This window comes from Culex pipiens, chromosome 1, assembly GCF_016801865.2.
Source record: "Culex pipiens pallens isolate TS chromosome 1, TS_CPP_V2, whole genome shotgun sequence".
NCBI lineage: Eukaryota > Metazoa > Arthropoda > Insecta > Diptera > Culicidae > Culex > Culex pipiens.
In genome coordinates, this window is record NC_068937.1 from 33,328,519 (window position 1) to 33,355,998 (window position 27,480).

The 27,480-nt window shown below is 40.0% G+C and overlaps 1 protein-coding gene across 1 annotated transcript; it reads right to left on the reverse strand.

Moving 5' to 3' along the window:
- Window positions 1–907: 907 nt before the first annotated feature.
- LOC120419274 (kinesin-associated protein 3) lies at window positions 908–27,367 on the reverse strand. The gene is made up of 9 exons (XM_039581939.2): window positions 26,951–27,367; window positions 26,686–26,803; window positions 19,286–19,679; window positions 15,298–15,434; window positions 14,113–15,234; window positions 2,454–2,619; window positions 2,044–2,387; window positions 1,710–1,984; window positions 908–1,609 (listed from the first exon to the last, which is right to left on the reverse strand). The coding sequence occupies exons 1-9, from the start codon at window positions 27,157–27,159 to the stop codon at window positions 1,570–1,572; spliced, it is 2,805 nt and encodes a 934-aa protein (XP_039437873.1). The 5' UTR covers window positions 27,160–27,367; the 3' UTR covers window positions 908–1,569.
- Window positions 27,368–27,480: the final 113 nt, after the last annotated feature.

The following is a 27,480-nucleotide window of genomic DNA, read 5'->3' on the forward strand; positions in this document are numbered from 1 at the left end:
TTCCCTTTCTTCATCGGTCTGATGGCCGAGCGGGCTAAGGCGCCAGTCATCACTAATGGTGCTGGGTTTGAATCCCGTCAGTTGCAAATTTTTTTGTGTTTCCGAGAATTGTACGTGCAGTGTGTGTGATATTAAGTGTCTTTTTTGACGAAGGTGATGTGCATGCGCCCGCCGTGAAATTCTAACCAGCAACCTCTGGATTGTGAGTCCAGTGCGCGGTCCGATTGATCCACAAGGGCGTGACGTTTGCTTGACGCAATTTGCTCACTTTTAATCTAAAATGACATCCGAATTTTCAACTCAATTTTTAATGCACTTTTGATATTTTTTCGATTTTTTTTTGTTTTGCATGGAAATTGTGCGACTTAATCCAGTTAAAGTTTCGGATTGTCTTATTTCAAAACTTGTCGAGGTGTAATTTAAAAGAGAGGAGTACTTCTGTGATTGTGATAAAAAAAAAAACAAATCTAGAAGCACTGTTTCCTAAAATTACCGTTTATTACACTGTTTTTTGCGCAAATATTTTTGGTTTCTGTTTGTAGTTTTTTTTTTAACTTTTACAAGAAGGGACTTAAACATAGCGTGTGTTGTTGTTAAAATGATTCATAATACATCTTGCTTTGTGATGAGCACGTTTCGTGGTTGCTAATCGAATCCGCGCACGACCTAATCCAAACTGAGTAGAACAGCAGTAGTAAAACTTCAACCTAAACTCTTGCAACACTGTAACAAAATAAAAATAGTACACGGCGATTGCACGTAAAAACAAATATGAACTTTCGTTTTCATAAATTCACATTAAATATACAATACATATATCACAAACGAAAAAAGACTAGACGATACCGCGGAATATTATTTCTCTCCCTTTCCGTTACTTTCTTTAGTTTATATTTATTTTTTCTTGTGTTAAACTTGCATCTAATTGTCGCAAAGCTAATCGCTATCTAGTCGGGCTGTTTCCACGTATAAAGGTTTTTGGTGTAAAGCACTTCAATCAAGCGTGAGGGAGGGGGGAAAGATCTTGAGATTTGGTTCTTAGTGGGGTGCTGTTAAAATTGTTTTCATTTTGTTTTAGAACATAGCATTTTGCTTGATTTTAAGTGAGGGGGGTTATCTAACAACTACTGACTCTGAACGAAGCTTTTTTTTCCCTATTTGTGTTTTTGTCATACCGATGTGTCATGAATTTGCTGATTTCCAATGGCTTCCAAGTTCGCTAAAGCTTGATTCTTGGTTTAAATACTTCTTATAATTGTAATAACCTCTTTGTTTTCGGGGTTTTATAGGAATCCTTCAAGTTGCAAAAAACACTAACAAATCTCAGCATATTGTAAAAGCACTTCCATTCTAGCAGCCAACCGGTTTTTTGTTCCATTTATAGATTTGTGACTTGTTTTATTAGTTTATCTCTTTTCTTGTTCTGTCATGAGGTTGCATAATTACTGTTGTAGTTTCATCCGTATAGTTTATTCCGTAGCTCACCGCTACTGTAAGATTTCCATGCTATTTACAGTAAATGTTGTCTCAAATGCGGGGACTCTTCTTCGCCGGTTTCAGAACTCCTCCTCAGGTTATCACCTCGAAGTCCTCCAAATCTCGGCTATAACTGGAAGAATACAATAAAAATAGAAAATCAATAAGAATCCGTCGAAATGCCACCCAAGCAACGATGTTATGAAATGAGCCCAAAAGCCTCAATAACTAACCGACTCATCGGCCTGCTGTAGTTGGACATGGCAGATGTGGACCGGTTCTGGCTCTCGCCCCCGTCCCCGTCGCCATCCCTCGTTCCGCCGCCGTTGACCGACTCGCCGCCCGACGACTGGTACAGCATGCACTGGTCCAGGTAGTCCGACGTGAGGTACGCCGGCAGATCGCCGTCGTCGTCGTCCATCGGGCCGTAGTCCTGGATGTCGTCCGTTTCCTCCTGCGTCTCCACCATGCTCAGCCACTGCGAGTTGTGGTTGCGGAACTTTTCCAGCTGGGAAAATGAAAAGGTTTTGAATGAACACCTCTGGCGTGAGACTTCGCTGCGCGTACCTTTATCCGCGAGGCCCACTCGTTGTCGGTGATGGCGATGATGTCCAGACAAAAGTCGCACACCTTCCGGATCTCGGTGTTTTTGTCGTGCATCAGGTCGATCAGGTAGGCGGGCGACTCCGTCTCCTTGATCATGTACACCCGGGTGCTCTCGTTGCGCAGCACCTGCTGGAAGACGAACACAATCTGCAGAACCATCTCGTCGTCCTCTTGCTTCGCCTTCAGCAGCTCGATCAGCGACAGGATCACGTCCGCTTTGCACAGCAGCATAGCGCAGGACTCGTCGGACGCGCACGTGCCCAGAAAGACGACCGTCTCGAGCACCATGTCGTCCTTGTATTTTCCTGGAGGAAACACGATACCAAAATCAGCATATAGATTCAATCCATGATTGTTGGCAGAACTCTTACCCGGCACGAGCATGTTTCTGATCAGCGGAATCAGGTTGAAGTTGTGGATGATCTGCGAGTAGTCCAGATCGGGCAGCGCCAGGTTGCCCAGGATGCCCAAGCACTCGACGGTGAACTCCTCGTCGTCGCACTCGGTCAGGATCTTGGACAGGTCGCCGACAAAGTCCTGCAAGGGAAGTTTGTGTGAAAAAAAAATACCTTTCCGATCGCAAAGGATAGTTGGAGCTTGGTTGGCGGTAGAAACGATCTGGACTCCAAAGACGTGTACTTCTCTAAGCTTGCAACGATTACAGAATACCAACAAAGTAGTCCTCGAACCACACCGGAGTCATGTGGATATGATCTGTAGTCGAAGAGCAGCTACCGCTAGCTTACTACGGCGGTAGACACTGAAACATAACCTCAGGGCATCATGTGTTGACCCACGGCATTACAGAATACAAATGAATTAATCCTCGAACCTCGCTGAAGCCATGCGGATATGATCCGCAGTCTAAAAACACATACCGTAAAATGGGGCGACTTTGATTTCGAATCGAAAAATGGAATGCACTTTCGGATTCTTTGGACAATTTTCCTCTAGGAGAAGGTAAAATAAGTTTGTAAATAATTGGTATTGTGTGTTTTTGAAACATAATTCAAAAAGGTGCAGGTGGTTATGTTACACATGACCAGTATGACAAAGAACTTTGCAAGATGGTTGTTGAAATTTTCGATTACATTGTCTGGTCCAAATTTCCCAAGATTCACTAGATTCATAATTACCATAAAGTTTGATACCCATTTTGCCCCTACTCTTATTGTTCGGCAAATGTCCCCCCAGCGGAACATCCCCGTGGCCTCCGGCCACTTCGGATTGTGGCCACTTCTGCTGAAATGTCAAATTTCATATCTAGTATCAAAAATCATAAAGTTTGATACCCATATTGCCCCAACTCTTATGGTTCGGCAAATGTCCTCCCATCGGAACATCCCCGGGGCCTCAGGCCACTTCGGTTTGTGGCCACTGCTGCTGAAATGTCAAATTTCATATCCAGTATCAAAAATCATAAAGTTTGATACCCATATTGCCCCTACTTTTATGGTTCGGCAAATGTACCCCCGCTCCTCGGAACATCCCCGGGCCTCCGGCCACTCCGGATTGTGGCCACTACTGCCGAAATGTAAAATTTCATATCCAGTATCAAAAACCATAAAGTTTGATACCCATATTGCCTCTACTCTTATGGTTCGGCAAATGTCCCCCCATCGGAACATCCCCGGGGCCTCCGGCCACTACTGCCGAAATGGCAAATTTCATATTCAGTATCAAAAACCATAAAGTTTGATACCCATATTGCCCCTACTCTTATGGTTCGGCAAATGTCCTCCCATCGGAACATCCGCGGGGCCTCCGGCCACTCCGGATTGTGGCCACTACTGCCGAAATGTCAAATTTCATATCCAGTATCAAAAACCATAAAGTTTGATACCTATATTGCCCCTACTCTTATGGTTCAGCAAATGTCCTCCCATCGGAACATCCCCGGGGCCTCCGGCCACTCCGGATTGTGACCACTACTGCCGAAATGTCAAATTTCATATCCAGTATCAAAAACCATAAAGTTTGATACCTATATTACCCCAACTCTTATAGTCCGGCAAATGTCCCCCCAGCGGAACATCCGCGGGGCCTCCGGCCACTCCGGATTGTGGCCACTACTGCCGAAATGTCAAATTTCATGTCCAGTAGCAAAAACCATAAAGTTTGATACCCATATTGCCCCAACTCTTACGGTCCAGCAAATGTCCCTCCATCGGAACATCCGCGGGGCCTCCGGCCACTCCGGATTGTGGCCACTTCTGCTGAAATGTCAAATTTCATATCTAGTATCAAAAATCATAAAGTTTGATACCCATATTGCCCCAACTCTTATGGTTCGGCAAATGTCCTCCCATCGGAACATCCCCGGGGCCTCAGGCCACTTCGGTTTGTGGCCACTGCTGCTGAAATGTCAAATTTCATATCCAGTATCAAAAATCATAAAGTTTGATACCCATATTGCCCCTACTTTTATGGTTCGGCAAATGTACCCCCGCTCCTCGGAACATCCCCGGGCCTCCGGCCACTCCGGATTGTGGCCACTACTGCCGAAATGTAAAATTTCATATCCAGTATCAAAAACCATAAAGTTTGATACCCATATTGCCTCTACTCTTATGGTTCGGCAAATGTCCCCCCATCGGAACATCCCCGGGGCCTCCGGCCACTACTGCCGAAATGGCAAATTTCATATTCAGTATCAAAAACCATAAAGTTTGATACCCATATTGCCCCTACTCTTATGGTTCGGCAAATGTCCTCCCATCGGAACATCCGCGGGGCCTCCGGCCACTCCGGATTGTGGCCACTACTGCCGAAATGTCAAATTTCATATCCAGTATCAAAAACCATAAAGTTTGATACCTATATTGCCCCTACTCTTATGGTTCAGCAAATGTCCTCCCATCGGAACATCCCCGGGGCCTCCGGCCACTCCGGATTGTGACCACTACTGCCGAAATGTCAAATTTCATATCCAGTATCAAAAACCATAAAGTTTGATACCTATATTACCCCAACTCTTATAGTCCGGCAAATGTCCCCCCAGCGGAACATCCGCGGGGCCTCCGGCCACTCCGGATTGTGGCCACTACTGCCGAAATGTCAAATTTCATGTCCAGTATCAAAAACCATAAAGTTTGATACCCATATTACCCCAACTCTTATAGTCCGGCAAATGTCCCCCCATCGGAACATCCGCGGGGCCTCCGGCCACTCCGGATTGTGGCCACTACTGCCGAAATGTCAAATTTCATATCCAGTATCAAAAACCATAAAGTTTGTGCCCATATTGCCCCTACTCTTATGGTTCAGCAAATGTCCTCCCATCGGAACATCCCCGGGGCCTCCGGCCACTCCGGATTGTGACCACTACTGCCGAAATGTCAAATTTCATATCCAGTATCAAAAACCATAAAGTTTGATACCCATATTACCCCAACTCTTATAGTCCGGCAAATGTCCCCCCATCGGAACATCCGCGGGGCCTCCGGCCACTCCGGATTGTGGCCACTACTGCCGAAATGTCAAATTTCATGTCCAGTAGCAAAAACCATAAAGTTTGATACCCATATTGCCCCAACTCTTACGGTCCGGCAAATGTCCTCCCATCGGAACATCCGCGGGGCCTCCGGCCACTCCGGATTGTGGCCACTACTGCCGAAATGTCAAATTTCATGTCCAGTAGCAAAAACCATAAAGTTTGATACCCATATTGCCCCAACTCTTACGGCCCGGCAAATGTCCCCCTACCGGAACATCCGCGGGGCCTCCGGCCACTCCGGATTGTGGCCACTACTGCCGAAATGTCAAGTTTCATATCCAGTATCAAAAACCATAAAGTTTGATACCCATATTGCCCCAACTCTTACGGTCCAGCAAATGTCCCCCCATCGGAACATCCGCGGGGCCTCCGGCCACTCCGGATTGTGGCCACTACTGCCGAAATGTCAAATTTCATGTCCAGTAGCAAAAACCATAAAGTTTGATACCCATATTGCCCCAACTCTTACGGTCCAGCAAATGTCCCCCCATCGGAACATCCGCGGGGCCTCCGGCCACTCCGGATTGTGGCCACTACTGCCGAAATGTCAAGTTTCATATCCAGTATCAAAAACCATAAAGTTTGATACCCATATTGCCCCAACTCTTACGGTCCGGCAAATGTCCTCCCATCGGAACATCCGCGGGGCCTCCGGCCACTCCGGATTGTGGCCACTACTGCCGAAATGTCAAATTTCATGTCCAGTAGCAAAAACCATAAAGTTTGATACCCATATTGCCCCAACTCTTACGGTCCAGCAAATGTCCCCCCATCGGAACATCCGCGGGGCCTCCGGCCACTCCGGATTGTGGCCACTACTGCCGAAATGTCAAGTTTCATATCCAGTATCAAAAACCATAAAGTTTGATACCCATATTGCCCCAACTCTTACGGTCCGGCAAATGTCCTCCCATCGGAACATCCGCGGGGCCTCCGGCCACTCCGGATTGTGGCCACTACTGCCGAAATGTCAAATTTCATGTCCAGTAGCAAAAACCAAAAAGTTTGATACCCATATTGCCCCAACTCTTACGGCCCGGCAAATGTCCCCCTACCGGAACATCCGCGGGGCCTCCGGCCACTCCGGATTGTGGCCACTACTGCCGAAATGTCAAGTTTCATATCCAGTATCAAAAACCATAAAGTTTGATACCCATATTGCCCCAACTCTTACGGTCCGGCAAATGTCCTCCCATCGGAACATCCGCGGGGCCTCCGGCCACTCCGGATTGTGGCCACTACTGCCGAAATGTCAAATTTCATGTCCAGTAGCAAAAACCATAAAGTTTGATACCCATATTGCCCCAACTCTTACGGCCCGGCAAATGTCCCCCTACCGGAACATCCGCGGGGCCTCCGGCCACTCCGGATTGTGGCCACTACTGCCGAAATGTCAAGTTTCATATCCAGTATCAAAAACCATAAAGTTTGATACCCATATTGCCCCAACTCTTACGGTCCGGCAAATGTCCTCCCATCGGAACATCCGCGGGGCCTCCGGCCACTCCGGATTGTGGCCACTACTGCCGAAATGTCAAATTTCATGTCCAGTAGCAAAAACCATAAAGTTTGATACCCATATTGCCCCAACTCTTACGGCCCGGCAAATGTCCCCCTACCGGAACATCCGCGGGGCCTCCGGCCACTCCGGATTGTGGCCACTACTGCCGAAATGTCAAGTTTCATATCCAGTATCAAAAACCATAAAGTTTGATACCCATATTGCCCCAACTCTTACGGCCCGGCAAATGTCCCCCTACCGGAACATCCGCGGGGCCTCCGGCCACTCCGGATTGTGGCCACTACTGCCGAAATGTCAAATTTCATGTCCAGTAGCAAAAACCATAAAGTTTGATACCCATATTGCCCCAACTCTTACGGTCCGGCAAATGTCCTCCCATCGGAACATCCGCGGGGCCTCCGGCCACTCCGGATTGTGGCCACTACTGCCGAAATGTCAAATTTCATGTCCAGTAGCAAAAACCATAAAGTTTGATACCCATATTGCCCCAACTCTTACGGTCCAGCAAATGTCCCTCCATCGGAACATCCGCGGGGCCTCCGGCCACTCCGGATTGTGGCCACTACTGCCGAAATGTCAAGTTTCATATCCAGTATCAAAAACCATAAAGTTTGATACCCATATTGCCCCAACTCTTACGGTCCGGCAAATGTCCCCCCATCGGAACATCCGCGGGGCCTCCGGCCACTCCGGATTGTGGCCACTACTGCCGAAATGTCAAATTTCATGTCCAGTAGCAAAAACCATAAAGTTTGATACCCATATTGCCCCAACTCTTACGGCCCGGCAAATGTCCCCCTACCGGAACATCCGCGGGGCCTCCGGCCACTCCGGATTGTGGCCACTACTGCCGAAATGTCAAGTTTCATATCCAGTATCAAAAACCATAAAGTTTGATACCCATATTGCCCCAACTCTTACGGCCCGGCAAATGTCCCCCTACCGGAACATCCGCGGGGCCTCCGGCCACTCCGGATTGTGGCCACTACTGCCGAAGTGTCAAATTTCATGTCCAGTATCAAAAACCATAAAGTTTGATGCCCATATTGCCCCAACTCTTACGGTCCGGAAAATGTCCCCCCATCGGAACATCCCTGGGGCCACTCCAGTCCAGGTGGTGGCCAGTTCCAATGATCGACTCCCGCGACTGGCATGTCTTAGCTGGTCCTTGCCTCCAAGCCATCTGCTCTCGGACCTCCAGGCCGTCTGTTACCGGGCCACCAGGCCATCTGCTTCTGATGTGTCCTCGTCGTCGTCAAGCAATAGAATGAATTTTCGGGACCGACCGAGCCGAGTTTTGTTGGCTCGTCGACGATCCGAAAATTATGAGGTGGAGTGGGGGAGATTTTAGATACATCAATCTCACGTCTCTCGATCGACTGATTGGGAAACGTTCGTTCATCCAACCAGCGTGCACCAAAAAGAGGGGAAATTTGCCGAGAGGGGAATTCGTCACGTAACGTTTTCGCTTCGCGAAAATTTTGGATTGACACCACGTTCTTTGTCAAAATGTTTTTCAAATAAATACACGTAAAAACATTAAAATTGGTTTCTTTTGCTTGAGTAAGCTGCCGAAAAACACCCCCTTTCAAATTAAACACAAACCCTTCCGAGTTGGAACCTAAACAGTGCTTTGTGTGAGTGTGCGAATGTATGTGTGAGCATTTAAACAACCAACGCGAGGTCCGCTTCGGATGAAACCTCGGTAGGCACTGAATTTGTCTGAGGCTAAGTGCTAACTTAAATAGTATCGCACGGCATGTTGCAACCATGGTGCTACATTCTCGCGTGACAGTTCCACGGAAGGAGGAGGCAAGGCAAAATTTGCTAAGTGCTAGATACTTGAATCTGATTAATGTGTTCGGGAAAGGTTGCGCTTGACCAATCAGCGTTCGCTATTCTTTAGTAGTTTTATGTTAACTTTTAAGTACTTAAATAAATAAGTACTGTAATAAACATGTTTTACGATCATTAAGTAAGTCTTCCCCTTTCGTTTGGTGGGTAAAACGTTCAAATTGGTCGAGAGGGAAAAAAGATACAATCGTTTGAAATCTTGCACTTTTTTCGAAAATTTGCTTCTACGCGTTACATTTCGCTTCGCGAAAAATCTGGATTGCTACCCTTGTATAGAGCCATAAGACAAAGTTCTTTGTCAAAAATCTCCCAATTTATTGGCATTTTCAGTAGAACAAATGATATATAAAATTTAAACCCCGATTTGATCCCACCAGGGGTGAGATAGAGCCTTTCTTACTAAAGAATATAACTTCTTTCAATTCACAACATCGACTTGATACAAAAAATGTTATGATGAAAGCAAGGTATTATTAATGATGTGTTTTCTAAAAGAAATTGAAAACGCAATTTTCACCAATAGAATATATTTTACCGTACAAATTCTTAATCAAACAAGCGTTTATGACAAACGCTAGCAAAGCTAGCTTCCAATGCGCAAGTGACGACACACACCGCGGTTTTGGTTTTCTAGTTTTAGTACGAGCCCAAAAACCGAACAAAGCAGGCGCAAAGCAAAACCGAGTTAACCGTACAGTGGGAAGCTTGCCATTCAGCGTCTACGAAAGTGAGAGAGTCAGAGATAGATATTTTTACAACCGCACCACTACACACTCAATCGCAATACCTTAGGTAGACAGCCTTTGGCATCGCGAGCATTGAAAACTTTGAAAACGATATAAAGCTTAGAAACTAAGAAAGCTCCTATTGGAATCCAATGAACTCTGTTAAATAAACTAACGAAATCACAACAAAATGAAGCCTACATAAAGGCGATTTTAGGAGCACACGGGAAACAAATTGTTTGTACCCGGATGAATGTCCTATGTCAAAAAAGTTTTTGCATAAACATTGGACAGTTATGCAAAAACGGACAGAGCAAAAGAAACCGAAAAGCTACGATATCTTACATGTTGAAGGAAACATCGGTAGACAAACTACTACGAACGAGTATAAGTCGAGCCGAAACATATGCGCCAGCATTCTCGCGCCAGTATTCGAAGCTCAACTTAACAACTTATCGACTTGGCGACGAAGCGTCGAAAATCGATGCAGTGTGATTTTTTAGCGGTTTTTCGGAATAAAATTCATGCTGAATCGACATATTTACGAAGCTGGAAATGACGTCCAGCCTTAAAGTAAAACCTATACCTTTCTTTAGTAAGAAAGGCAAAAAGTAAATCGTTCTATAAATTGATCGGGATTGCCGATCGATGTCAAATTTGTTTCAGATGCTCACTCATGGTCTGTACTATGAATGTAGCAAGAAATTTTGGATAAAATCAGAAATGAAAAATGTTGGCGAATGTCACCAGGTGGGCTTTTACCTTTTTTTAGGGATTTTTTTTCTTATGGTAGGTTAATCAAACGGCTCTAACTCCAGAACCATATTATGAATCTGGATGAAAATTTGGGAGGTTGTAGAGCTCGAAAAATGCAATTTTTGAGATAAATAAAAGATATGAAAATGAAAAAATTGGACCATATTTTCATTTGAAAACTGTGTATTTTGTTGAAAAGTCTGGCCGCATCCGAAAACAGATGGATATTTCGAAATTTGCGCGGCAACTCGCCCAGGTTCAGCACACTAGCTTTCATCTGCATTCAGAAGAATCGAAATTGGATATATGGGAGCTGAGAACGGCGCGACACAAAATTTTGCAAAATTTTACCACATACGAACATCACTCGACCTCCACGGAATTTATTTTCTCAAAATTCGAGGGTTCGAGATAGACGAGTTCTGTCAAGGTGAATCGATAGAGCGTCGAAAATCGATGCAGTGTGATTTTTTAGCGATTTTTCGGATTAAAATTCATGCTGAATCGACATATTTACGAAGCTGGAAATGACGTCCAGCCTTAAAGTAAAACCTATACCTTTCTTTAGTAAGAAAGGCAAAACTCTTAATTCTTGCTTCGATTTCAGTTTAGAGTGTAATATGACTTCGATATTTTTTTTTTTACATTAAAACTAGTTTTAATGTATTTTAGGCAAAATTTTTACTTTTTAACAATTTCAGCTAACATTTATATGCATTTTTTTAAAAAGCTTATAAACTTAGTTAACTATTTATAAACATAGATTTTTTTTTCTTAAAAGCTGTATCAGACACCTTAGGGTGGTACTTTTGACGTGAACATAAAATTTTAACACATTAAGTCTGATTTTTACAAGAATAAATATGACTATCAAAGTCACCCCTCACAAGAATAAATATGACTATCAAAGTCACCTTACCAGTTGGAAAATATTTCAAAAATAATTTGAAATTCTATCAATGTCACCCCGGTTTACGGTACGCTATCTTTCTATTACGGTAGGCACTCAGATATTGAAATGATGCACGGCCTAACAGAATACCATTAATATAGTCCTCGAACCTCACTGATGCATGGCATGGTCCATTGTCGAAAAGCAACAAACGCTAGCCTACTGCGATGGTAGTAACTCCAGGGAGTTCTTAGATGACCAACGGCCTTACAGCACACTGAGACTAAGCGGACAAAAAGTTCCTACCGGCAGCTTACTACGACGATAGACACTAAGATCTTGAACAAATAGCAGATTTGCTACCCCTTTTAGGCCTGAGGCCTGAAAATTTTCAAAATTTCAATAAATCTATGAAAATATGTCTTCTTCCGATCTGTGGTCCGACAATTCAAAATTTTCAAAATAGTTAACGAGATTATTTCAGTGAAAATAAAAATTTTCAGCAATAATTATGCATGTAAAATACTATTTTTTTAAATACCGTATTTTCCGAATAGCAAAATCTTTTTAGTACAATAATAAAAGTTTTACAAAATACCGAAAATTTTCAAAAATTCTCATATTTTCGAAATGTGCAATACGGGTTTGATGCGAAGCAAAATTGTATATGCATTTTCACTTTTAAAATATTTTTGTGAAATGCTTAAATTAGGGCAACACATGTATCATGGTAAGAAACATTGAAAAGTGATAAACATTGAATAAAGAATATAATTAGCGAAAAAATTGTGCACTGTATTCCGCCAGGGAATTGAAATGCTGAAATGCTGCTTAAATTTCCACAAAATATCATATTTACCAAAATACTCAAATTTTCTTTAAAAAAATGCGTATCAAACGATGACAAATCTAGAATGCATTTTCAATTCATTCAAGTGTTTTTGAAAAAAAAAACTAAAATTTTCACTAATTACTAATGTTTTTTTACAAATTACCGGTTTGTGCATTTTTTTTTAATAATAGGCATTATAATTATCAAACGAATTTTGCATGTATTTTCACTTAATTATATTTTTTTTTGAAAAATACTCAAATTTACACAGAATATCAAAAAAATTTAAATATTTTTTTTCAAAATTTGAATGATTTTGAAAAATTACTTTTTTTGTGATAATTTCAGCACAGGCCAGAATCGACTATATGAAGATTCGGAAAAGTTTCAAAATAATATAATACGGTATTTTGTGAAAATTTTAGTATTTTACGAAAATAATCTAATGCCATGAAAATGTATACCAAATTTCGCATGGTTTGATATCCGTATTGCAAATTATAGAAAATAGAGTATTTAAAAAATAGGATATTTTGTCAAAACTTAAGTATTCTAATCTAATCTAATCTAATCTAACCCTAGCGCAGCCAGTCTTTCGAGGGCATCCTGGAAAATGCCTTAGGTTGATTAACGCCTAGCATCCTCTTGTCATTATTAACAATTGCAGTGCCCCAATGCAATAAATTGCTTTTTGCAATTCCGTCGTGAAACTACTTACTTTTCCTGTCATTCTTGAACGACGAAATAGCCTACTTTTCTGTACCAAAAATAACAGAATCGAATAGCAACACTTTTCAAAATAAATGCTGAAAAGTTCTACTTTTCAGCACTGAAATGGGTGCTGAAAAGTTGAACTTTTCAGCACTTGTTTCGAAAAGTAACACTTTTCAACATTTTTTTGATTTAAACGATTTATTGACAAAATACATGAAAATTCGACTTAAAATTTCACTCAATGGGTGTTTTTCGAAATTGCAAAAAATGTTGTATGGAACTCGTTGCAAAACTTGATTTTTTCAGCACTCTTCGTATTTATCCAACTCGGTGAACCTCGTTGGATAAATGTACGACTCGTGCTGAAAAAATCCTCTTTTTGCAACTTGTTGCATAAACTACTATTGAAACATCACAAAAGTTAAAGCGGCCAGGCCAACTGCGTAAAGTTTACCGCAAAGATGATTCGTTGAAGTGGGTTGAGTTTGAGCACGAATGTTCAAACAACAACACAATTCTGAATCTACAGGGGAGGAAGAAACGTGGGGATCTCCGCTCACGTTCCTGTTTGTTTAAGCAATAAATCGTTGGGAGCACCATGCTAAGAAGTTTTGGTGCTCCGGGACCCTCGGGGATGGGACATTGTATTTCCACAAATGCCCTGGACACTATTTGCCGTGGTTATAGCGCCACAACTCGCTACTTTTGTCAAAACTTAAGTATTCTTCAAAAAATAAAAAAAAAAATAATAAGAAAGATAAGGCAAGAAAGATAAGACAACATGTGAGTACTTTAGAAAAATACAGTATTTTGTAAAAAATGAGAATTTTACATAACAACTTTAATAGTGAAAAAGCATACAAAATTTTCCTTCGTTTAATAAACATATTGTATTTAAAAAATGAGTATTTTCGAAAAAAAAGTACGTTCGCTATTTTTTGCATCCAAAAACATATTCCTAATGAAAATATTGAACATTTAATACGATTAGATTTGATTTAGTCAATTTTAGAAATATATTAAAATGAGTTGGGAGTATCTTAAAACGCACATCTTGGAGTCGAAAGCCAAAACATCTTGATTCTATCAAGATTTCGAGTTATTCAGTGATGTCTCAGGTACCCCAATTAATATGAACGATGAACTAAATCTTGCCAGAATCGGTAGATTTCATGATCGGTATTACAGGAAACTATGAAGGATCCTGAATAATTCTAACGAAACTACAACTTAACTTACCACAAAGTGCATCCGCAGCGAGTCGTGCAGCGAGATATTCCGTATCAGCTTCATCATCAGCGTGTCCTGAAACTTGAACGCCCGCGACATCAGATTGTGCAGCCGGTTGTTCTCGATCATCATCGCGGCGTTGCGCTTGTTCAGCGCCAGATTGATGCCCAGCGCGATCAGGTCCGGGTCGGACTTTTGGTTCAGATTCAGCAGCAGCATGTCCGTCACGACCGGCACGCAGTCCGTGTACGTGAACATCGACTTGATCTTGTCGTCCAGACTCATGTGGTACAGAATCTTGGTGACGATCTCGTGGTGCTTGTCGTCGCTCAGGAACGTGACCAGCTTGGGGAGGAAGCCCACGCGGATCATCTTGGCGCGCAGCCGCGCGTCGAACGAAAGGTTGAACAGGAGCTTCAGCGTCACCTGGACCAGGTCCTTCTGCGACTGGAGAAGGCGGGGCAGCTTCTCCACAATGTTCAGCTCGTACATTTCGTCCTTGTTATCGCGAACAATCGAAAGTTTCTTCAGGAAGGTGACGACCAGCACTAGCAGATCAAAGTTTTGCCGCTCGAGCGCTTTCAGCAACATCTTGACGATGTTCTTCTTGCGCATCTTCTCCTCCAGCTTAACGTTTTCGGCAATGTTAAGTAGAAGGTAGAACGCCACCCGGAGCAGCTGTTCCTGCTTCTTGGCGAAAATTTTGAACTGCTTGTTGATCTTGTCGTAATCGTCCTTTTGCTTCTTTGGGTCGGGTTTCTCGCTCTCCTGCGCTTGATTGTTCAAACTGTCATTCGAGGCGGTCGTTTCCTTGTTCAGCTGCTCGTGGTAGCTGTTGTTCATGGTGTGCGCTTTGACGAGCGACGAACTCATGTTGCCGTGGTAGCTGGCCCAGTTGCCCGACTTTGGTCGCTGCTTCAACTCCGGTATCCTCCGCCGCGGAGGTTCCATCTCTTTGGGCTTCTCCTGGTCGATGATCGTGTCCAAGTACTCGGCACTCTTGTTGACCTCCTTTTCCTTCTCCTTCCCGGCACTCTTGTCCCCGCCGCCCTTCCGCGCGTCCAAATCCGTCTTCATCTGATCGTACCGCCTCAACTCGTAGTCGATCACATCCATGCAAAGTGAACCGATCTGGAAATTGTAACAGGAATCAACATCGGTTAACAGTAACGCGAAAGAAATTTTAAGACTTACCTTGTAGTTGACAATCACCGAGTGAAAGTTGGTGTACGTCGAGAAGCAGAAGAAGATGTAGATGATGTTGGTGGACAGGTCCAGCGAGCGGCGCCAGTCTTCGCGAAGGACTCGCGACAGGGCACTCAGGACGGCCTCTATAAGAAGAAAGCGAAGAAGGGGAGGGTTTAGATCTCTAGAAGTTCTATGATAGTTGTTCATGAGCAGAATCTAATTTATGAGTTAAACTCTTCAAATCAAATGGACAAATTCCACCGATAGCAGCACTGTGAAATCACGTCATAATCACGCACCGTCATGCCAGTTCAGTGGGCAACGCGGTCAAGTTCAACCAAAGCGCGTGAGCTTCTTCGAAATTCCACGCCACAAAATTTGAACAGGGCAGAGCCATCAATGCTCAGTTCGGTTCAGCTCAATTCATTGCCATTATTGTTGGTTTTGTTTTGGTCATAAATGAGAAATTTGCCCTCCACACAGCAGCAGATCAATTGGCGAGAGAAAAACACCTCGCGCCTGTCAGCTGTTATTACACCCCATCTATATAATATTAGATGATTTATCGAGACTGATTCGACTGAGATCATGTAACTTGGCGGCCACGGGGTGGCCAGCGGCGGCGTGTACGCATTTTTATTGCTTGTTTTGGCTCTGTTTTTTGCCTGCTGTGATTGTCCAGCTATGCTTCTACTCGGCGAACCTTTCTCTTTCGCACGTGTGCTTTCTGGGGCGGCAATAACGACTACTTTGTGGCGGTTTATGGCCCACTCTATCTAGATGGTTAAACTTGACTTGGCACAGTCGGGCTTCTAAGCAGCAGCAGCAGCAACAACAAAAAAAAAGATCATTTGAATGTGGCGTTCCGCCTAGCTTTTCCTAGACGTTATAAAAAGTTGGGCTTACATTTAGTCGCTGCCGGGAAAATACCGTGAAATGGGTAACATTTTTAAATTCTTTCAATTATTTCAATATATTTAAAATCGAAATCAGATGCAATAGGACTATGCACATTTCATTTCAGGTTTTGTCCCTCTTCCTTTCAAAATGTCGAATTTGGCAAAAATTATTGCTGAACATTTAAATTTTCTTTGGAAAAGTTGTACAATCTATTCAAAACTATAATGAATAAATTTTATAACGTATATTTTTGCATTTTCAAACAAACATGGCACTTGTAGGCAATTTACAGATTGAAAATACCAAGACACTGGCAAATATTTTTTTTAAGAAATTCTTGATAATTTGTAAATTTTGAACAGTAGCACAACCCAAGTAACAGTTACAAACAAAGTAGCCACCGTCTAGTTTTATTAAGGTTTTATGGTAGCATCTTAATTGCTTAATAGTTTTATTCGGGCATTCACCGCAACCAAGAGCTAATTAATAGGTTTTAACCAGGTTTTATGCCTCGGACACAAAACCTGGTGAAAATAAAAGCCAGCTCTATCTCCCCGTCATTTATCGATAAAATTTCAACAGCAGCTGAATTTGAGCCACCAACTGCGAGGAGTTAGTTTTTAAATTACAGTCGACTCTCTGGTTGTCAATATCCAAGGAACCGTCGAGGAAGAGAATCATCAGTTTACAAAACGATGCAAAATGAAGACTCGATTGAAACAGTAGTTTATGCAACAAGTTGCAAAAAAAGATTTTTTTAGCACGAATCGTACGAGTGTTGAAAAAATCAAGTTTTGCAACGAGTTCCATGCAACATTTTTTGCAATCCCAAAAAAACATCCTTTGAGTGGAATTATAAGTGAAATGTTCATGTATTTTGTCAATTTACCGTTTAAATAAAAACAAATATTGAAAAGTATTACTTTTCGAAACAAGTGCTGAAAAGTAGATCTTTTCAGCATTTATTTTGAAAAGCGTTACCATTCGATTTTGTTATTTTTTTGGTATAGAAAAGTAGGCTTTTCATCGTTCAAGAATGACAGGAATAGTAATTATTTTCACGACGGAATAGCAAAAATATTTTTTTCAAATTCCCAGCTATGGTAGAGAACGATAGCAACGCCACTAAACAAAAACATACAAATGTCAAAAAAAATGTATTTGCAATTCATGAGAAAGGGAAATTATTGCCAACCAGAAGAGATTTTTAAAGCAAAATGAATTCAAGGGGCCATCGAGGAAGAGATCCTTCAAGCCAGAGAAAATATCGAGGAATGAAGAGAATCGTAGTTTGAAGGGACTGAAAATTTCATCAGCATATGGAACAATATTGAAATCGGGAAGATCGACAGCCAGAGAGTCGACTGTATTTAAATTATTTACCTCCAATATCTATCATATCATAATCGCCATTTTTGACAATCATCTCCTTAATATCATTTGACGTAGACTTATCTTTTTCCAGAATAAAATCTGTTTGTCATAAAACACATAAAAACGCATGAAATGTCATTTATCCATACATCCTAACAAGGTTTTATTAAGGCTTTGAGAAGGTTGTTAGGATTCAGTTGTAAAGCCTTGAACTCCTATGTAGGTTTTATAAATATGTAGCCCGTAACAACCTTTTGCGGAGGTCTTTTTGAGTTTTAATGAGGTTCTGTTGAGTTTTTCACGGCTAAGAGGTTTTAATGTTGGTTTTGGCTGATAGGTTTTATAGCGGTTGTGACAGTAGGGTGTAATATGGTTTAATGAAAAAAAAATGTCCAAATTTAGTGAGCACAGTACTTTTTTCAGTTCCTTTTGGGGAATGCTCTGGAATGTGCTCTACAACTTTGCCGAAGAGAGTATGGTGCTAGCTTGCCCCTAAAAAAGATACAGTGTGTTCAAAACTCGTCTAAAACATGTTTTTTGCTCGAAAATCACGTTTTAGACGAGTTTTGAGGACGCTATATCTTCTTTCAGAAGCAAGTTAGCAGCATACTCTATTCGGCTAAGTTGTAGAGCACATTCCAGAGCATCCAAATATGAGTCCTGGTTTGATATAGTATGAAACGTGGATTTGATAAATATCAAAATAAAAAAAAAATGGTTTGCCCCATACAAAATCATATGGAAAATTGAATCGCTTTGCGCAAAGTGAGGACTAAACCAATCGGTCCCAAACTTTGGGGAGTTGTTTAGGGCCCCAAAAGGAACTGAAAAAGTGCTGTGCTGGAAAATCGATTTTGATATTACACCCTATTGTGACAGCTTTGATAAAGCCTAAAATGTTACTTGGGAATTATTACAAATATTTATTTAAATAAAGCAATTCTCTGAAATTTTGGTTAGGGACCATTCATTAACCACGTGGACACTTTTTTTGACATCTCAGACCCCCCCATCCTCTCCGTGGACGATTTCATTACAAAACAAAGCTTTTTGTATTTGACAGTTTCGGACATGAGAAAAAAGGAGAGGATCCACAATCTATTCTGCCGGTCGCTATACTCTCGGTTGTTTTGGTGCAGGAATGATCAAACGATAGGTTTTTCTATCACTCATTTAGAGTAATTTAGGGTAATTTCACGTGAAGCGGCACACCACTCGAAATCGACTTTTTATGGTCGTGCTCAAATTTGACGGAACTGTTTATAATGTAAAAACATGCAAGGATCTCTCCCTTCGTAACAAAAATTATCTTTTTTTATATGGAATGTAACACGGCTTCCGACCTCTTTCCTTCCAACTACGTTACGTAATAAAAGAACGCTCCCCTATAGGTAAATTATTCTCTTGAGCGAATTCGTTATTTTGAATTTCGCTACTTTGAATGTCTGCTAATTCGAATGCTTGCTTCGGGTTTGTTTTGATCAGGTTTCCCAATTTGACCCTAACCAACGGTACTTTAAGCAAACAAGACCGCAAAATTTGCGTTTCGCGCAATTCACACCTGTGTAACCGCCCACACAAAGCTCCCCCCAAGTAAGCTCAAAACTCAATGAAGGTACGCATAAATTATCCGCAATCCACCATCTCCATAAACAAGTGGCGGTTGCTTTTACTACACACTCTTCCTTCCTCGATCTTCATCGCACATCAACCCACTCACCGTTCTTCTCCAGCTCGCCGAGGTTGTCGGGGTCACGTGCCAGCTGCAGAATCAGCCGCGAGCCCTTAATCTTCTCCGGCAGATCTTCGTACAGCAGCTCGATGTACTCGTCAATGTTGCGGATCGAGGCCTTTTCCGCCTCGTGGGGCGACACCTTGCCGGATGTGCGCGAAACGGCCCGTTGCCCCCCGGCGGAAGTGCCCCCGGACGCGGTGCTGCTGGCCGTCGACGGAGTTTCGACATTTTTGCGATTCTTCAGGTAGTAGATGATCTGCTCGATGTCGGACAGCTGGGACTTGTGGATGAGGTCGCACTTGTCCACCACTTCGCGGGCCAGCACGGCGGGGTCGGTTTTGGCGTTCAGCGACTTGAGGCGGATGATCCGTTGGCAGTCCTGGTTGTGGGGAGAGAGGTAGAAATAATGGAGACAATCGATTAATTTTTGAACAAAAATTTTACAACCCCAGAATTTATCTTTCTTATTTTAAAGATTGTTTTTCAAGGTTGTTAACCCTCTACTGCCCAAATTTTTTTTTCGAAAATATTTATTTTTCCCGTGTTCAGGAGGTCATTTTGAGCATTTTTGGCTCTACGAAAAACTTTACTTCTCTTGTTTTATGTTTTTCTTGTTTTATTTTTAGTATTTTAATTTGCATTTATCTTGTTTAGTTTATGTTTGTTTTTGGTAGTATTTGGCCTATTCTATCACCTAATATAATTACATTTTGCCTATCTAATTTTTTCACGTTTTTACAGTCACTTTTTCAATTTTTTGTATGTTTTTCACATTTTCTGCTATAGAATGGCACCATCATCATTTAAATTGCAAAACAATGCGTAGAGGCCTAGTCTGGGACACTACAAAAATTACTGCATACTTCTGTTTACTGAAAATATAGAAAATGTTAGTAAAAAACTCAGCCAAAGTTCACATTTTAAAAAACATTGGCAAAGTCACATAAAACAAGTTAAACTTCCAACCCATAAATTTTCTAAAATTTTAAGAGTTCTTCTTTCCAATGCTTTTAAAAGATCAAAAATCGGTTGGAAAATTGATTTTTGGCGATTTTTTAGATCGAAGCCCGTCTAAAGGCGGGGTTAGGTTGTAGAGGGTTAATTGATAAAATTATAGTCGATTATATTATCGTCTGACGATAATGGTTCTCTATCGTCGGCACGATAACGATAATCGATCGTTAACGTTATCGTTATTTCGATAATTCTTTTTAAAAATCTTTCTTAATAGATTAATTCAACCATGTCATGTTAAATTTTCAATGCTTTCACTAAGAAAACGTGTTTTAAAAATGTAGTAAGTTTCAAAGAAAAAATATGCACTTAAAATTGTTTACAAAATACCGTATATTTCCGAATATACTCAAATTTTTATAATTTGCATGATTTTCATCATTATCAAACGAAGTGGAATTTTGTATGTTTTTTTTTTTTCATTTTATTAAATTAATAATATTTTGATTTGATTTGATATGATAACCAACAGGGCCACAAGGAAGACCTATGTAGCTGTTGCCTAGAAATACAGTGGATCAGACTTAGAAAAATATTAAATTATATTTATTATATACTAAAATTTTCACAAAACACCGTGCTTTTTTCAATTTATTAGAGTTTTTTTTTAAATATAAAATATGTTTTCGAAAATACTCAAATTTACAAGATATGTATGCAATATGGGTATCAAATGAAAGAATCTTTGTATGCTTTTTCACTTTATTGAAGTTTTTTTTTAAAATGAGCAGTTCTCTAGGATTTCGGTCATTCGATTTTTTTTGTATTTTTTAATCCGACTGAAACTTTTTTGGTGCCTTCGGTATGCCCAAAGAAGCCATTTTGCATCATTAGTTTGTCCATATAATTTTCCATACAAATTCGGCAGCTGTCCATACAAAAATGATGTATGAAAATTCAAAAATCTGTATCTTTTGAAGGAATTTTTTGATCGATTTGGTGTCTTCGGCAAAGTTGTAGGTATGGATACGGACTACACTGGAAAAAAATAATACACGGTAAAAAAAATTTGGTGATTTTTTTATTTAACTTTTTATCACTAAAACTTGATTTACAAAAAAACACTATTTTTAATTTTTTTTATTTTTTGATATGTTTTAGAAGGCATAAAATGCCAACTTTTCAGAAATTTCCAGGTTGTGCAAAAAATCACTGACCGAGTTATGAATTTTTTAATCAATACTGATTTTTTCAAAAAATCGAAATTTTGGTCGTAAAAATTTTTCAACTTCATTTTTCGATGTAAAATCAAATTTGCAATCAAAAAGTACTTTACTGAAATTTTGATAAAGTGCACCGTTTTCAAGTTATAGCCATATTTAAGTGACTTTTTTGAAAATAGTCGCAGTTTTTTATTTTTTTAAATTAGTGCACATGTTTGCCCAGTTTTGAAAAAAATATTTTTGAAAAGCTGAGAAAATTCTCTATATTTTGCTTATTTGGACTTTGTTGATACGACCTTTAGTTGCTGAGATATTGCAATGCAAAGGTTTAAAAACAGGAAAATTGATGTTTTCTAAGTTTCACCCAAACAACCCACCATTTTCTATCGTCAATATCTCAGCAACTAATGGTCCGATTTTCAATGTTAATATATGAAACATTTGTGAAATTTTCCGATCTCTTCGAAAAAAATATTTTTGGAATTTTCAAATCAAGACTAACATTTCACAAAGGCCAAACATTCAATATTACGCCCTTTTAAAATGTTTGTCTTGATTTGAAAATTCCAAAAATATTTTTTTCGAAAAGATCGGAAAATTTCACAATTGTTTCATATATTAACATTGAAAATCGGACCATTAGTTGCTGAGATATTGACGATAGAAAATGGTGGGTTGTTTGGGTGAAACTTAGAAAACATCAATTTTCCTGTTTTTAAACCTTTGCATTGCAATATCTCAGCAACTAAAGGTCGTATCAACATAGTCCGAATAAGCAAAATATAGAGAATTTTCTCAGCTTTTCAAAAATATTTTTTTCAAAACTGGGCAAACATGTGCACTAATTTAAAAAAATGAAAAACTGCGACTATTTTCAAAAAAGTCACTTAAATATGGCTATAACTTGAAAACGGTGCACTTTATCAAAATTTTAGTAAAGTACTTTTTGATTGCAAATTTGATTTTACATCGAAAAATGAAGTTGAAAAATTTTTACGACCAAAATTTCGATTTTTTGAAAAAATCAGTATTGATTAAAAAATTCATAACTCGGTCAGTGATTTTTTGCACAACCTGGAAATTTCTGAAAAGTTGGCATTTTATGTCTTCTAAAACATATCAAAAAATAAAAAAAAATAAAAATAGTGTTTTTTTGTAAATCAAGTTTTAGTGATAAAAAGTTAAATAAAAAAATCACCAAATTTTTTTTTACCGTGTATTATTTTTTCCAGTGTAGTCCGTATCCATACCTACAACTTTGCCGAAGACACCAAATCGATCAAAAAATTCCTTCAAAAGATACAGATTTTTGAATTTTCATACATCATTTTTGTATGGACAGCTGCCGAATTTGTATGGAAAATTATATGGACAAACTAATGATGCAAAATGGCTTCTTTGGGCATACCGAAGGCACCAAAAAAGTTTCAGCCGGATTAAAAAATACAAAAATTAAAATTGAAGAAAAAAGACCGATTTCGTAGAGAATTGCTCAAATACTAATGTTTTCACAAAATACCGTTTTTTTAAACACTAAAATATTCTAAATTCGCAATATGGATATCAAACGAATTAAAATTTCGTATGCTCTTTTAGTTCATAAGAGTTTTTTTTATAGTACTAAAATTTTCACAAATTTTCATATTTTTTCAAAAATACTCAAATTTTCAAAATACAGCTTTGATTACCCGAAGTTTCAATTGTCCGAAGTTCGATTATCCGAAGGTTTGCATGGGACTTCGGATTATCGAATCACGAACAAAAAAATCGTATTTTTTTCTTTTCTTACATCATGCATCAAATTCGATTTCTGTGACCCCATTTTAGTTAAAAATTGGTTTATTGCCTGTAAATTAAAAAAAATGCATTTTTTCAATGTTTCAACATCCTATTTTTGGCTGCCATCTTGGATTTAAATATTTTGAACCACTTTAGAGTAGATAATACTAAAGCTCAACAATCAAAAATAAAACAACGAAAACAATATTTCCTGATTCGATTATCCGGAGTTTCGATTATCCGAAGTGAAATTTTGTCAAGGCCTTCGGATAATCGAGTTTGGAATGTATGCAATATGGGTATCAAACGAAGCAAATTGTGCATGCTCATACATACATTCTTATTGTGTATGCAAATTGTTAATTAAAAAAATACGAGTATTTTCAAAAAATACGTTATTCTGTGAAAATTTCAGTATTTTGCAAAAAAAAAACTCTCATAAAGTGAAATAGCAAACAAAATTTCGCTTCGTTTGATACTCATATTGAATATTTTGAAAATATTCGAAAACTACGATAATTTGTGAAAATTTTGGTATTTTCCAAAAAACTCTTAATATGTGAACAAGCAAACCATATCTCGCTTCGCTTGATACGCATATTGCAAATTTTGAAAATTTGAGTGTTTTCGAAAAAATACGGTATGTTGTAAAATTTTAACGGTATTTTTTAAAAATTTTAGCAAAAAAACAAAAAAATATAAAAGTTTAAACAACAAGCTATGGTCTCAACATTTGAATGAAACAAGTGTTCTAAAGTGCATTTTACACCTGCCCAGTTGTTTTGCAATCATTAGTTTTCAAAATATTCAATTATTGAAGAAATTTTGTTTCGCCGAAAAAAAACTTTTTGCGCTCTGTACATTGGAATTTCACAAAAATTTAAAATATTTTTGATCTGGATGCTGAATAGTGGTTCGCAAAACGGCCTCAATTTTGAACTGTCAAAGTGGAACCAATTTACTGTTCGCCAAAAGTAGAGAGTATTGTTATCGATCATTAAAAATTGTTTTTTTTTAGCAAGAATAAAAAATGTGTGGCTTTTAGAACCAGAAATTGAAGTCAAGAAATCTTAAGAAAGTTGACGATGAGATCGTCATTTTTTATAATTATGAATGGAAGTTTCGCTAGAATCAGCAATGTTTTTTCGCTGGACCAGGAAGATTCCAAAATCAGCCAGGGAACTTATATGCGACATCACAGAATTACACTCTCGCCGCAGTTCTTTAAAAATATTTGCAACGGCCTTATGTAACAAAAATTGGTTTCGAAATAAAGAAGGCATAACGTTCTAGCATTACTGCTAACTAAATTTTTAGTGTTTTTATTTATTTGCCGCAAAAATAATTAAAATAATTTGAATTCATTTAGGTACTAGGTGACGAATGATCAAATTTCGATTATCATCAATATAATTCAATAAACAACAAAATTCGGAATTCCAAAATCATTCTGACTTTCAAGACATTCGGCCTTTTGAGACGTTCTGCCATCTGAGCAAAAGGCAAAATTCGGCCTTTTGAATTTCGGCTATTCGAGATTCTGCCTTTTGAATTTCGGCCTTTTGAGGCAATCCCGTAAAAAACACAACCAAAGTTGTCGTTTTTAATGACCCTAGCAAAGTCACATAAAACAAGTTACAAATATCACCCTAAAATTTTCTAAAATTTAAAAAGTCCTTCTTTCCAGTGCTTTTTAAAGATCAAAAATTGATTGAAAAATGATTTTTTTAAATCGAAGCCCGTCTGGAGGCGGGGATGGGTTGTAAAGGGTTAACAATACGGCTCTGAGAAAAGCTAAAATACGGCATTCCTTTCTAGTTTGACGTTTTCTGAGGGTGCCGAAATGTTTGTTACCAAAAACATTTCTTAAGAGGCAGTATTTGTAAATATTGCTCGGTTTGTTCTAGAGGTCGTATCGTGGTGCTCCGATTTGGATGAAACTTTCAGCGTTTGTTTGTCTATGCATGAGATGAACTCATGCCAAATATGAGCTCTCTACGACAAAGGAAAGTGGGGTAAAACGGGATTTGAAGTTTGAGGTCAAAAAACATAAAAAATCTTAAAATTGCTCGCATTTCCGTAAAACTTTATCAACTTCATCCATCCAACTCTCTTAGATGCATTCGAAAGGTCTTTTGAAGCACTTTAAAATGTGCCATAGACATCCGCGATTGGTTTGACTTTTTCTCTTAGCTTTTGCAAATTACTGTCAAAAATGGATTTTTTTTAAACCTTAATATCTTTTTCCAACAGCCTCCAACACCCATACTCCCATAGGTCAAAAAATAGATAATTTCATGGACTATAAGCCTACGGTATTAATTTTTTGGTCAATCGCAGTTTTTCTCATAGTTTTTCTATTTTTCTAGAACAAACAATTTACAACGTTAGGTTTTGCCCTGTAGGCTTCCATAGCGGTACTTTTTGGTCTCAATTTTGTCATATTCGGAATCCTCGGACAATTTCACGTAAGTTAGAAGTATTTATTGGAATTGTAATTTTCATTTAAAAATAATTAAATAAAACATTTTTGAAAAAAGAAATAGATTTAAAAATGGGTCATTGGAAGTAGTGTGCGGGATAACACTAACTGAAGCCCGGAACTGACATAAATTATACTTTTCCATCATTTCGTAGCCGGCCTACGGATATTGGATTGGTTGTTCACACACGCAAAAACTTATTTTAGTGCCAAGTTTAGGTATTTCAGTTGTTTTTTAGTCAGACTTGGATTAAGGCTGAACTGAGGCGAATCGGGACTACAGTCTGAATAAGGACCACAGTTTTCAGAGCACCTACCAGCTTCAAGTTTGAATTTGGATGTACTTTTTTAGTTGTTCTGTGTCGTTTTTTACCAAAACCATAAAAAATATCATTTTTTTTTTGCAGTAACATGAAATTCTGGTATTTCTGCAATGTTATAGTGAAATCCAACACACACATAAAAAAAATCTCGAGGTTGCGGAATAGTATGATTTACACTACAGTTCGTTGATTTCAATGTCATCATTCATTCCCACCCATTCGGAGAATTTCACACCTTCTTCGAAATGTTTACCACAAAGTCAATATTTGCGTTCCACTCCAATCTTCATTAGCAGCAGCTCTTCACAGATCACCAGCATCAACATCACCCAACCCGCGCGACCAAACTGCTTTCAACCGTTTTGCTTCCTTATTTGTAACCTAGTCCAGTCCCTGCTGGTCGACCTTGATCTAGCACAGTCACCTGCCTGATGTGCATTGCATACAATTCACAAACCCCCTTCGCACAGTGTTCTGTCCGCGCAGTCCGCACATCTCTTCGCGCGAGTTCCGCGACCTTCACCGGGGCCGGGGCCCATAATGCACACAACACACTCCCCCCCCCAAAAAAAAAAACACACTCTCGACAAGTTGGATTCTAATAAGAATGACTCATCCGCGCACCTTTTTATCTTCCAGCATGGGATCTCCGGGCTCGCCAAAGACGGCCGCCTCCAGCTTGTAGTTCACGATGAGGGCCTTCTCGGTCGGATGTGGCTCGATGGTGCCGCCCTTCCATCGTCTGCGGATTCACCCCGCAAGTTGGTTTCCAAGTCGTCGTCAAGCACGACACGGCACGACGACGAAGGCAAGAAAAGAAGCAAAAAAAATCAATAACTGGAGGATTTCATAATCGAATTGGCACAGAACTGGCCCAGGCGAAACTCACTTTTTGATGTACTTTGCGTCCTCGGACTGCATCGGGACTGGACCTGGCCCACCACCAACACCACGGCTGGACCTGGACCGGGACCGGGACCTGGTCGTCGACGTCGACGGGGAGGAACGTAGCGCCGTCACGATGTAGTACAGATAATGAACGGTGAACAAGAATAGTGCCAAACCTGCGAGCCAGTGGAAAATACTAGCCACCAGCATACATTGGCACACTGTACCAGTACCTGCTGCTGCTACGCGTTTGTTGGGACTGGGGCTGGTGTGGCAACCCGACCACCGTCTTCGATGGCTTCTACACTGGTGTCGTCGTCAAAAGTATGTTCGAGATACACACCAAGGGGTCTTGCGTATAGAGCGCGCGACGGTGAGTGAGTTATTTTTTTGTCTGTTTTTGCTTTTCTGGGACACACCAAGCTGACACAGACGACGGTGAGTGCCGTCTGTGATGATTGAAGGAAAAAATAAGTTTGCCAATGTAAGGGAAGCGATTTACTTCCCTGATGGGTGCTGAAGCGGTGGCAC

What these genes read in the sequence shown, in the direction of transcription:
- LOC120419274 (XM_039581939.2), bottom strand. Translation starts at nt 27,159, where the DNA reads ATGCTGGTGGCTAGTATTTTCCACTGGCTCGCAGGTTTGGCACTATTC. An exon ending in GACGCAAAGTACATCAAAAA is followed by an intron (nt 26,804 to 26,950) that starts GTGAGTTTCGCC and finishes GTGAATCCGCAG; the next exon opens with ACGATGGAAGGGCGGCACCA. An exon ending in CCATGCTGGAAGATAAAAAG is followed by an intron (nt 19,680 to 26,685) that starts GTGCGCGGATGA and finishes CCCCACAACCAG; the next exon opens with GACTGCCAACGGATCATCCG.